This window comes from Macrobrachium rosenbergii, chromosome 12 (genome assembly GCF_040412425.1).
Source record: "Macrobrachium rosenbergii isolate ZJJX-2024 chromosome 12, ASM4041242v1, whole genome shotgun sequence".
In the NCBI taxonomy this organism is placed as follows: domain Eukaryota; kingdom Metazoa; phylum Arthropoda; class Malacostraca; order Decapoda; family Palaemonidae; genus Macrobrachium; species Macrobrachium rosenbergii.
This window is the reverse complement of record NC_089752.1, coordinates 17,374,414-17,387,164: the sequence shown is the minus strand read 5'-3', so window position 1 is coordinate 17,387,164 and position 12,751 is coordinate 17,374,414. Positions and strand designations below refer to the sequence as shown.

The 12,751-nt window shown below is 41.8% G+C and overlaps 1 protein-coding gene across 2 annotated transcripts in view; it reads right to left on the bottom strand.

Annotated features, from left to right (window-relative positions):
- Positions 1–12,751, bottom strand: part of LOC136844418 (regulation of nuclear pre-mRNA domain-containing protein 1A) — an 88,444-nt gene that overhangs the window by 16,603 nt on the left and 59,090 nt on the right. For both annotated transcript variants that reach the window (XM_067113591.1, XM_067113590.1), the window contains one exon: positions 6,250–6,434. In XM_067113591.1, coding sequence (XP_066969692.1) covers positions 6,250–6,434 — 185 coding nt within the window. The remainder of the gene's footprint in view (positions 1–6,249; positions 6,435–12,751) is intronic.

The window sequence follows — 12,751 nt, the reverse complement described above, 5'->3', positions numbered from 1 at the left end:
ATCCCATTCACCTGTTCTTCCATCTTCTCGCCAAGGCAGGCAGGAGATGAGAGATGGTCCCTAAATTACATCTCTGTCTGGCGACTCTCATAGGGCAGCATCATGCAGAGCGCGGGACAGGAACCTAAATAGAAGTCATGCCCACCCAGAAGCAGTTCCTAGGACAGCAAGACCGAAGAACCTTCTCATCCATTAGCTAAATCTAGACTGAGGAGAAAACTGCTTCAGATAGAAGACTTCATTCATGAGGTCACCATTCTTCTAAATGAAAAGGGAGAAATAACCCTCGGTTGGAGAAGAGATGAGAGTCAGACTTAGTGACTCTAACCCATGAAAAGTTCATCATCGCGGCACCACCAGTAGTGGGTCAGTCCCTCAGGACAGTGTTGCAGAAGGACTTCCAGAGAGAGATATCCAACTACCTGCATATCCGTTTGCGGCTCGGCAAGAAAGCCTATGCTTGCAAGGAAGCTGGAAGGTCTCCCAGTACTGAACACACAGGGATGTACTGCCTGAAGAACCGATTCTTGTCCAGGTACTCCGGAGGTTGGGTCAAGCAGAGCTCTTCTCGATGCCTCGGAAGCAGAGCTATCAGGTCAGGCGAACAGCGAAGTCTTCCAGCATTTGTCTGTAACTCGGAGTGAGCAATGCTTGTGAACCCCTAGCGAAACAGACAAATACAGAGGGAAAAACATAGATATCAATTCCCCCTCTCCCCAAATCAAGTATGCCTCACGTGGCAGCCATATGGGTGTCACGAGGCGGAAAAACACTACCGTTTGTTGTCCAGGGAGGCAGCTGAAAGTGGTGGATCTCAGTCGGCAGTCTCTTATTGGATCTTCATGAGGAAGAGAGTAAAAACCCGTTTCCATCGATCACTCAAACCTGGGGTAAGCTTGCTATAGAACACTCGAGTGCCTGCAAATGTCAACAGATGAAACAGGAAAATTCTTCCCTCTTGTTTACATTGACCGATGCCACTACTGTCGGGTTTTGTTGTTCCAACCAGAATAAATCTCAGTCACACACCTTCAAGACAAATCTTTAGCTGTGCGCCTATTCCTCATCGGTGAATCCGGAAGCAGACCCACATGATGTGAGGGGAATATGAAAGCATATTCGAAGGAGTTCCTTCAATCAAGCATTAACTTACCTCTTTCCTCATACAAGAAGAAAGGAAGGATCGGGGAGGAATGGAAGCAGACTCCATTTCTCCACCATGGGAAGCTTCTGCAATATGACAGGATACTGAGACAATTAGCTCTAGCCGGGCTGGCATTTCGCGTATCAGGAGCACGGGAGAGGAGGAGGGATGGAAGTTTGATGAAGAGAATTGCCAAGACCCAAGGGAAATAGATACTTCTCCTGAAGGAACCCATTTCCAGGTCTCAGCAATGTTGCTGCCAGCTCCAGAGACTCAGTAAGTATCAGTTCATCCAGGTATCTGCAGTAGGAGAACTTCTTCCCAGTCAATACTCCTTTCTCTTTTCCCTTCTTCCCTCCTCCCTTATGGAAAAGAGGGTGGTAAGAGACACAGTTATGGGGACTTTCCTAGATGGGAAGAAGAGGGCTAGGTGTTCTGCGATCTACTTCCAAAGCCTGAGACTTCTTAGGAGTTCAGGGGGGCCTGGCTTGAACTCAAGGTCGAACCAAGATGACTAAGACCCCAAGGTCTTGGCCACTGTCCAAAGGACAAGGCAGTGCCCTGGTATGAACCGTAATTACTGCAGTACCTAGCAAATCTCTGAAAGAGAAAGGCAGAACCAAGTAAAGTTTCAATCCTAAGGGTCGAGCCAACTCAGGACTTACAAAACCGGAGATCCGAATTAGGACAAAGTCCTCCTTCTTAGCACCAGAATTGCCCACAGAACTGCAGTCGGCAAGACCCTCCGAGGCAACGAGGCAGGGGAGAAGCTTGGTGTCTCGACCTGAATGAACTCCATGTCTTTAGAAAAGTATTCATCTGGTTGAGAACGCTCCTGCAAGCAAGGACTGCGGCGGCCCCCAAAACTCTCAGCCCCTCGGGAACTGCAAGGGTTGTGAGTGATGAAGATTATTCTATGGAGGCTGCGAAGGTCTGTCTGAGATCTGTACTGACCAGATCATGCGAAGTTCTCCCAAAAGGCTGGTGATCCATGGCAGAGAGAAGACCCTTGGCCAGCCTGAGGCGTGAGGGCTCTGCCTCTCTCTCTCCTTGGAGGGAGACCTTGCCAGATCCTAAGAAACCCTCCTTGGCTACCCGGTTTGTACTCACAGAGATAACTGGGACCGACTTTTAAAGCATGCCAGCAGCCTTGAACCCGAACAAAATTCGTCGGGCTCTGTCAAATCCATCTCGTGCCTCTCCAGAACAACCAGGAAGAAGAAGAAGAACAGGTGAGGAGAAAGAAATACCCCCCTTCTGTCCTGCCAGTAAGACCAGCAGGAGGCAGACCGTGAGCAATAATCAACTGGACAATTTACTGCCCACAGGGAAGGAAAGGCATGCATGGCAACTCTTTCTTGGAAGAGCAGAAAGTTCACTTGAACAGAGCCGAGAATCCGATTCAGAAAAATTGAGTGGGGCCGAGCTGCACCGAACCAAGCCAATTACGAGAACGCGATCCAGACTGGGTGGTATGCAGTGGACTGGGAGGCAGGCGGGGCGAGCTGATCCAAGCCGAGCCGAGCCAGTCTCAAAGCGAACCAGGGGCAAGGTGGTCAAGCCAAGCCTTCTAGTATGACCGGGGCGAGCTGAGCCAAGCTGACTGTGTGAACACAATTGGAACTGGACAGTGCAGAACCCGTCTGCCGTGAACTAGAGCTAGTTTCCCGAACTCTAAACTCCTTTGAGGCCGAGGCCCCTTGAGAAGAAGGTTCAAATGGGAATTCTATGTCTGCTATCCTGCTATCCGGCCAAGCAACCGAAGTGGCTGGCGGGCAGTATCGGGACTCCTGGCAAGCAGCATGGAATACCTGGTGTCTCAGCACTTTCTCACCTCTATGCCTTTGTTAGCGCTTTGTGATTCAGAGGTGTCCCGACCTACAAGACACCCAAGATCGTGAGCAGCTGCTCGGTTTTCCTAAGACGTCAACAGCCAGTGATTCACAGAACCAGTCTACCCACAGACTTCTAAAGACTGGCAACGAGGGCGCTGCTTTGAGAGGCAGTGTTCTTGGCAGGAGCCAAACACAGGCCCAAGAGGAGAATGCGAACTTCCAAGGGAGTGGAAGAGCCAATGAGAGAAACTTGTCTCCCAGAGAGTCAGTCCTTTAGAAGTCCCAAGAGGACTCCCAAGGGAACCTCTTTCCTCCTTCTTCTGGTGTTCAAACTGATAGGAATCGAGACACCAGGCTGGGAACCCGATCGAGCACTGATAAGCACAGGGAGTTGCTTAGTGCTGGCAGAAAGAACTGAGACACCTGGGTGCCTTGGCCCTTTCTCTCGCACTGCTCGAACTGGGCCAGGGAAGTGTTTCTCCAGACCAGATCGGGATAATCAATACCCACAGAATCTCAAGCACTCAGAGCAGCTGCATGAACAAGCTCCAAAGCAGCCCCATCTTAGGCAGAACCTCTAAGCACTGGAACAGGATCGCAAACTCGAGGTCTATCGTCTGCGGCCCCAAACACAAAACCCATGGGTATGCGAATCGGTTTTCCTAACGAAGGTTAGGAAAGAACCAATGAGAGACCCACTGCCTCCTTGGAAGGAGGCGGTCCCAAATGTCCAAGGGCATCAAGGGAAAGAAGCAGCCTTCTCTCCTGGCCGAGCAGGAGTCTGTCCGGTTCCCAGGACCCCCTCGAACCTCGGAGAGGAAGGGAAGGAGCAGCAGAGGGCTGAGAGTCAGAATGAAAAGTTGAAGAAGGCGGCTGGTGCTTTGAGCGATTCACTCATCCCAGCATCTCCTACAGAGATGGTTGGACACGAGCAGCAACTGCAGGCCAGCTGGGCAGGAACCACAGCGTCGCGGCCAGGACACGACCACCAGGAAGAAGCAATAAACTTTTGATCGGGACAGTTGATGCAGGAGTTCTGAGGAAATTTGGAAGGCAGGAGCTACAACAGTCAGGAGGCGTCGCCTCCACCTTCACTCCAGCATCTACGGGATGATGGACACGAAAAATCGCAACCTCCAGGGCATCTGAGCACAGGCTACGACAGCAGCAGCTCAGGACCGACCACCAGGAAGAAGCGGCAGGCCTTGCGATCAGGACCAGCCAATGCAGGGAACACGGAAGCCGTTGGACGGCGGAGCTACAACAGCGACGCAAGTGCCCGCGAAGTCACCAGCAGCGACAGGAACAATCAGGACAGCTCACGGCAGGAGACAGGAAGAGCTGCCAGAGACTGTCAATGGGTTAACAGGAGCATAAGCACAAAAACAGCAAGAGCAGATGGACTACAGATACCTTGCAGGCGGTGCCACAGCATACATGAACGCCAGCATGACAGCTTATCAATCCACATCCGCTGGAACAGAGTCAAACGATCCTAACATCGGAACTATGCCAGTCCACCAGGTACTGTGGTCGATCCCAAAGCAATACTGAATGAACGTCAGGACTCCTTCATGCAAGATATTCTGAGATATCCAGCCAACTACTGCTGCCTCATGATGCTCACTGTCAACCTGAAAGAAAAAGCAAAAGATGATTAGTAGAGGAAGACTCCTCTCACTGCAGGAACTGCCCTATGCAGCGAGAGGAGGCCCTTAGAAGAGGGTCACCTACCTCTACGCGGTCTTAGCCTGTGAGTTTGAGCAAGAGGGCTAAGGAGAGATAAGGAAGAACCTACAGGGAGAGAAAAGAAAGAAGAGGAGGCCACCAAGGGCACCGTGGAAGCAGAACTTACCGACGACGGCCGCAACCTCCTCCCCCCCACAAACAACTCTCTCTAACGCAGGCGGCGAAAACAACACTCAGCACAAGTAGAAAGGAAGTTGTCATGCCCTTGTACAAGAAGGGCGGGAGCCCAAGAAGGGATGCGAACTCTTACGTCCCGATCAGTACAGGGGAGCAAAGATATTTCTGTATGTCCCAATCTAATGTTTCCGAACACACAGGGGAACGCCTTCAGTATCTAAATAAAGGGCTACTGGAAGGCTACTGAAGAGAAGCATTACCACTCTGTTACGCCCCTCTAAATACGCCCTTGGCCATCAAACCCAAGACACAGAGGCAGGGGAACGACGGCTTATGCAAGGCTATCACAAATTGTGGGTTTGTATTAACAAATATCAAAACACACGCAATATATAAACACAAATACAGAAAGATTCCACCAGGATAATAACGAGCTTAACGACAGTCAGGCAAAGAGATCCGAAAATGCGTCTCTGACGCATGATGGCTGAAAGCAAACTGGAATGTTTACATCCGGGCAGGCGGGTATTCCTGCCTACCTGACGGTAGTTACTGCCTAACCACCTTGTTCAAGAGTTTAACAGCCGTGTCCCGCTTTGCCGTAAGTAATTCCTAGTGTAAAGGACCGATGGTTTGTATATCGTGTCGGAACAACTCAAAAAAACAGCAACCTCATATCCAAAGCTCAAAGAAGTTATGGTTTAACTGTTTTGTACTACTCTATATGCTATGAATCAAAAAACCAATAACTTAACTCTTCTATTTTCAGCTTTAGTGTGGCAATAACAAGTTGACGATCGCTGCCATCATCTGCTCCTGTGTATCTCTTAACATTCCTCAGCATTCTTTTTTGCTCTATATTAATTAGCTTTGTGATGTATGTGGTTTCTATGGCTATTATCTGGGAATGTCCAAGTGTATTTATGCAATTTTGTTGGAAGAGAGTACTTCAATTACAAAATTATCTGCAATACTTTCCAGAGCTGCTAAAAAACTTGGTAACTGGAGGTACTCTTTTAAAACAAAATGGCATTCAAATTTCAAAGTAAAAGCCACATAAACCAAATATATCACACATCTATTAATCTAAAGAGAAAAAGAACAATGAGGAATACAAGGCCCTCTTATTCCTTGCGTCTTAATGGCTACTAGTATAATAACATGCTTACTAGGTTCCTATTACATCCTATCCCCCTAAAAAAAACAATAGCCATTGACATACAATACACAAATTCTCAGCATGAAATTCTGTATAAGAAAAGAAACAAGAATGTTATAAATACTAAATATAAAAACTTCTAAACCATCAGGAAATTTTTATGTATCTACCAGTGTCAGTCATAAAAGCTGCTAACTCCTTGGAATCTGCATAATAATGATATGATATTGCCTAAGAATTTTTACCTGCAATGCTTCAATAAGTTGCTCAGGTTCTGGTGGATCAGCAGGAGGGGATGAAGCATGTGGGGAGCCACCAAACAGTGACATTTCATTTTCACTTTCCTTGCGGACCCTTGGTTCAGGGGTTGAAGGATGATAGGCATCAATCTCTTTACGAAGTTTTTTACTTGTGTGTACTTCATATTTACCTGTTTAACATAAAATTCATTTCAATACACACACCAAATTTTTAAAAAATAATCTTTGCAGGTTTCAAATTTTTAATCACAACAAAACCAATCACTATAACTGTACAGGTGCAAGATCAACATGCTCAATCGTGCTCCTAATACAATAAAAATGATGCTTTCATAAAACCAGGGAATGATATATCAAAACCTCAAGAAACTTCCCATGCCAATTTTAAGAATATTATAATATGCACCATTAAAATCATTTGTGAGAAATTCAATGAATGCTCAGTTTTAAGCTCTGAACATTAAATATTTAATCTAATTAATGCAATTTCACTAAAAAAACAATTCAAAAGCATACATTTTATTAATATTCCTTAAATTTGTTTGACAACAGACTTGAGGGCTTCATTCACATTCATTTGCAATTGTATAGCCTTTTGCCATCTGTCCCTTAATCATCAAAATGCATGTAAAATATCCAATTCTTAAAAATTAAATTATTTTTTTGTGCACAGCTATTACTGTACTTGTAACTGTCTACTATCAAAGTCTGCAAAAACCTCCTGAAATATTACTCCTGTTAAGTAGAGTCAGCAACCCCACCCATGAACCTACATGGTATCAGTAATGGGTTAATTTGAAGCAGAGTAATTTTACTTTCTTGAATTTGATTTATCACACCAAGAACCCATTACTTAAAATGTGCACACATCACAATTCAGATGGGAAGGGTCCAGCTACTAAAACTCACAGTTGGTCCATTAAGGCCTTCGGAATTTATCTTTGATATTCTAGAAATGAGATAAGCAATTGAGGCCATGGTTCTTTAAGAAAAAAAAAAAAAATAGTAGCATTCACATAGCCAAATTCCTAACATACACAGTAAATCACCAAGGTTAATAATTTGTAAGTCAATATGGTAATACTGGCAAGACTGACGGCACTTTCCATTATATCCATTCATAAAAATTGGCTGTAACACAAGTGCTGGATCACTTTCAGCCATGCAATGCTAAAGACAGTGAAATGAGGTTTCACTGAGGGAGTTGGAGTGGTTGGACAGCAAGATGGACGAAAAGGAGTGGAAGCTGACTTAAGTAAGAAAAGGAGTGGAAGCTGACTCAAAGTAAAAGGCTAAAAATGATTACAGAGAGGGAAATAACCTCAAAAGCCCTATGTTTGAAGGATGCTGTAGTGAGTAATAAGATGATTAGGGTGATGACGAGGATGTGCCTGCTGGACCAGAAACCTAATTGAAGCAAGTACCACCTGCCCTGCTGCTACTACAGGGTATAATGAGTAGTGAATGTTGGTTGGTGGCTATATATGCCAGTCATTAAACGAAATAACAGAAAGATTTAGTTCAAAAAGTAAAGTAGTAGACAAGCATCTTGACCTGTGGCGCATCACCATCCCTTACATTACCAAATGGCTTCAAGAAAACTTGTATGGGAAAATGTAAATGACCTGTAGAAAGGCACAGTCATGACATACATTCTCTAGAGTTTTCCATTCTTTATAAAGATGAATCACTCACCATACAACACTGAAAGTCCTCTTTACTCTTGGTATGGGTTAAGAATGACAGGCAAAGGGTTTATAGACACCCAATCAAAATATTACTCAGGAAGCTCAACATGTCTCTTCAAAACTAATGAAAGGTCCTATCTAAGCGGTTCAACTGTCTTCTGAAGAACCTCCTCAATGTAATGTCAATCTTTTAAGTTCCACTGACAAACCTACTTCAAGTCCTGATAGTTGGTTCTGATGCATGGAGAAGAGAAAATCAGCTAAAACTGGAATAGATGTGTTGATTAGATCAGTACAGCTTCTACTTTGCTTTCAAGGTGAAAAGTCAAAACTGCAAGGAATGGAGATGGCTTGGCTACTTCTACTAAAAGTCTCAACATCTGTGATGTCAATGGATAAGCTAAAAGTGTAAAGAAATAACATTTTAAGAGATGCCATCCCTGTTGTGGCCTAAGTAGTTCCACTAAATTCATTGACAGGAGTCTGTGGTGTTGTACTTGTCCAACACCACCCTGGTTATGCTGAATGAATGGAAAAACACACTTAAAGGCTGTTCCATGCTTGCAAGAGAACATCTATCATCTAAGCTCCTGCGTATGGGAGTAGGATGTTTTTATATGAAACTGGTTGCTAATAGCTCCACCAAAAGGTGATCCATAACTCTCACTGACGATTACAGATGTCTGGATGTAGCAAATATTCTAAGGGCAAAGACTTCATTCTTTCTGCTTGGGGTCTGCACCTCATAGTACCTTTCTATAACAAACCTCCAGATTATTACCACTCTTGATTCCTTACATAAAATACTCACATTACATGTCACTCTTTTTCCTTGACTCTTATGTTAATACTGAAGGCCTGAAGACCTATACAGAATACTTTCAACTCCAAGCAGCTGATGTGTTGCTCTTTGCCCCAGTGGAACAAAGTCCCTGTGCTTTGAAAATCTAGGTGGGATTCCCACCCTTGATCTGGTAAGTTTAAGAAAGATAAGAACTCCAATGGAGGAGGACTCTGTGGATCACTAACCTTGAGGTTCTTAGTATCTTGCCATAAAAAAAATCTCTTTAGACTTCCTCCAATACCATAACTAGGAGTCTGGCTGTGTTGCTGATGTCCAAGACCTGTTGAATGGCAGCTGCAGAAACCAATCACTAAACTGCACGCAAGGGACCAATTTTCCCAAGGAGACATGATGACTTACGATAAAGCAAACAAAAAAAGCTACATCTCAGCAGAAAACTCTAATCTCTGCAGAATCAGAACCTTCTACAGCAATAAAGATGACCTCTACTAGCCCAATTATGGAATCTGTTGTGACCACTTCTATCCCTACAAAGGTTAACCACACAGAGTATTCCCAGTCAGACTTCTGCTCAACTAATGTGGGGCCCTATCTTAACTCTGACATTTCAATAACAAGGTTCATCATGGTATCTATTGCACAACTACTGCAGCATCTACGTATACTGTACCTTGAACATAGCAAAGGATGAGGCATGAAAACATCCATATACAAAATAGAATTCTGTGAACATTAATAAAGAGAAAACTCTGCTAGCTTGTAGTAAAATACAAATACACAAGGGTACAACAATTAAGCAAAAAAGATAAACTAATTTACAAATAATAATGAATTGTAAATAGAAAACACTTTAATAGAAAAGGCAAATTAGTACAAATATAAAGGCAGACTTGGAATAAACAGTTACTTAAGGCACAAAATACTACTACTCCACCAAAATAGGCACCAAGATTGATAACAAAAAACAGAGATAACCAACTCATTAACACCAAGGCAAAGAAAAATAAGAAACAGGGATGTGGAGAAACAACAAAAAGCTCATTCCTCAAATTAAACTAGATAAATAGTGCTTTTACATATAAATATGAAACCTGAATTTCCTGAAAAAAAACAAAACAATAACATATTCCAATAAGTAGTTACTGTAACCATCCACTGCTTACTAGTTATGGATTACCAACATTCAAAATAAAAAGCTGGGAAAAGGAAGACACGTCACTAGCTGAATCAAAGGCAGTGTATAAACTGAGCAAGAAAATTTACCTCTCCTGCAACCCCAATGATGGGGGAAAACCTTCTAAACAGTAAATTATTATTATTATTAAAACAGTTCAACCAGAACACTGATTTGACTATCAGCTCTCATAGGGCTGGCTCAATGGATTTGGATGAGATGACAGGTCTAGGCTTGAAGCCTAGACCTGTCATCTAGAAGCCTAGCACTGGAACCAAATATATCATTCAATATAGTGATGAATGAATGAAAATGAAGTTAAAAACTGCACAGAGGCACGTGCTCTCATACTGGAACACACTCACACAATAAATACATACATACTCAAGTTTCCATATATACTCACTAAAAAGGTATATTAAAATTTAAAATAAAATTTATTAAAATTTTAAAATTCAGTTGTTTTAAAATTCATTAGGCCCCTATGGGTTTTCGTATTTCTATTATTTGCTTTTTATATTTTATCAACTAACTCACAGTTCCACATGAACATTAAAATTGGTATTACTGAAAATGTAATAAGATTCTGATAAAATTTCCTTCACTGATCTATTTCCAAAATTTGATAATCACTGCAGGTTATATTTTGGACAATACATGTTTGACAGTTATCAACACTTTGCAATCTGGGCATTTGGGAGGAGGGCCACATGGGCTGTTCATTAAGTGTCCATGTGTCAAACTAGTATGGTTTATTCAAGACAAGTCAGAATTACTTGTGTGTGTGTCTGTCTCTCTGATATGACGAACTCCATTTTCCAACACTGGATTTTTATCTGTATCATTTTATTGTATTTTCAGGTTCTTCATTCCATATATTTTGCCATTTTACTTACAATGATTGTTTTTATATATCTTATACAGTCCCTAATTAGGGATGTCTACATTTGCTCTTGTCATATGGATTCGCTTTAGCTGCTTATCAGCTCTTCATTTTCCTTCAATCCCTCACGGGCAGGGATCCAACATATTCACTATTTTTCATTATTATACAATTTATAGAGTGAAAACTTAATTTTGCTGTACAATATTATTTTTTTATCATAGCTTTGAATGGTTTCTATAGCGCTTCCAGAGTCGCTATAATTCACAAAATTATTACATGAGGCTTCTTTAATTATTTTTATGGTTGATGCTATTGCACATAATACAGCTGTAAATACTGAGGCATTATCTAGTAGAGAACTGATCGTTTTGTCCGGGGATACTGCATATCCTCCTTATTATGACTTAGATTCTTGGTGTATATGTGCGTAATGTGGATTTTTCGGATTATATGTTCTACTGTATGCTGTCTATGGTGTTCTGGGGTATATGAATAACTTTTTGTACAAATTCTCATTTTATTCATTATCCAAGGAGGAGGTAATTTTAATATTAAAGGTAATTGTATATTTACATTTAGCAACTCAAACAATCTTCTAGCTCTAATTGGGAAAGAGGTGGATGACTGTTTATAAAACCATCTTTAATCCAAATAATTTTTTTTTTGGTTGAGAATCATTTGTCTGAATTCTCAGAGCACTCTTCATTGTTGCTAGCTCTCTATGGAGATAGAGAGGTAGTTCACCACATTCAACTTGTCAAGATGATGTTGGTGATGATCGAAAAGCTTCTGAACATATTCTAAGGCCTTCATTATGAACTGGGTCTAACGTTTTCAGTGTTGCATCTGATGCCAAGCCGTATATTTCGCTTCCATAATCAATGATAGACAGCACTGTTGCTTTATACAGTACAGTAAGGGTATGTCTATTGGCTTCCCAAGTAGTGTTCTATAGTTTTTTAATTAGGTTTAATGCTCTTTTACACTTTGATTTCATCTATGTTATGTGGGCTTTCCAGTTCAAGTGAGCATCAAATACTATTCCCCAAAAATTTTGCTATTTGGCCAATTGGTATGGAATGATTTCTGATTTTTAAATCTATTTTTCACCTTTTTCCCCTTTTATTTTTATAAAACATTACTACTTGAGTCTTTTGTATAGAAAATTTAAAGCCCTACAGATAAGGCCCATTCATCTGTTTTATTATAGTTTTATTAATGGATTCGCACATGTTTTATTATGCTAGATGTTGAATAATATATGGTAAAATCGCACATATACAAGTTACTTTTAATTCCAATAGGCAGATTATTACTGATATCATTTATTGAAAGTAAACATTATTGCCACTAAGGGCGACTTCCTTGTGGAACACCATTTTCAAGTGGGAAATGTACCTGACAATACATCATCAATTTCACTTGAAAAGTGCAATTTGTCTGAAAGTTTTGGATGAACCTAGGTAAATGTCCACGGATGCTATTTTTATGAAACATTTTTAATACTGCATATCTCCACGTAGTATCACATGCCTTTTCAATGTCAAAAAAGACGGCTACAGAATTTGTTTTCTTTTAATTTCTCTTCGTATGTGGTCTTCCAAGTTAGACAGACAGTCAGTGTAGATCTGTTACACTGTGACCCAAATTGAGTGGGAGTCAAATTTTTATTTTCTCGAATGTGCCGTGTTAGTCGAGCATTTACCATTTTTCCTAGTAATTTCAATAAACAGCTTGTTAAAGAAATTGGTCTGTAATTGTTGACATTACTGGGACCTTTTCCAGGTTTGAGGATAGGAATAATTATAGCTTTACGCCATTCATCAGGAAATAAATTTCAAAGCCATATAAGTGGTTATAAAACTCTAACAAGTATGTCTTTGCCAAAGGTGCTAAATGGCATATCATTTCAAAGTAATCTGCTACCTCCAGGG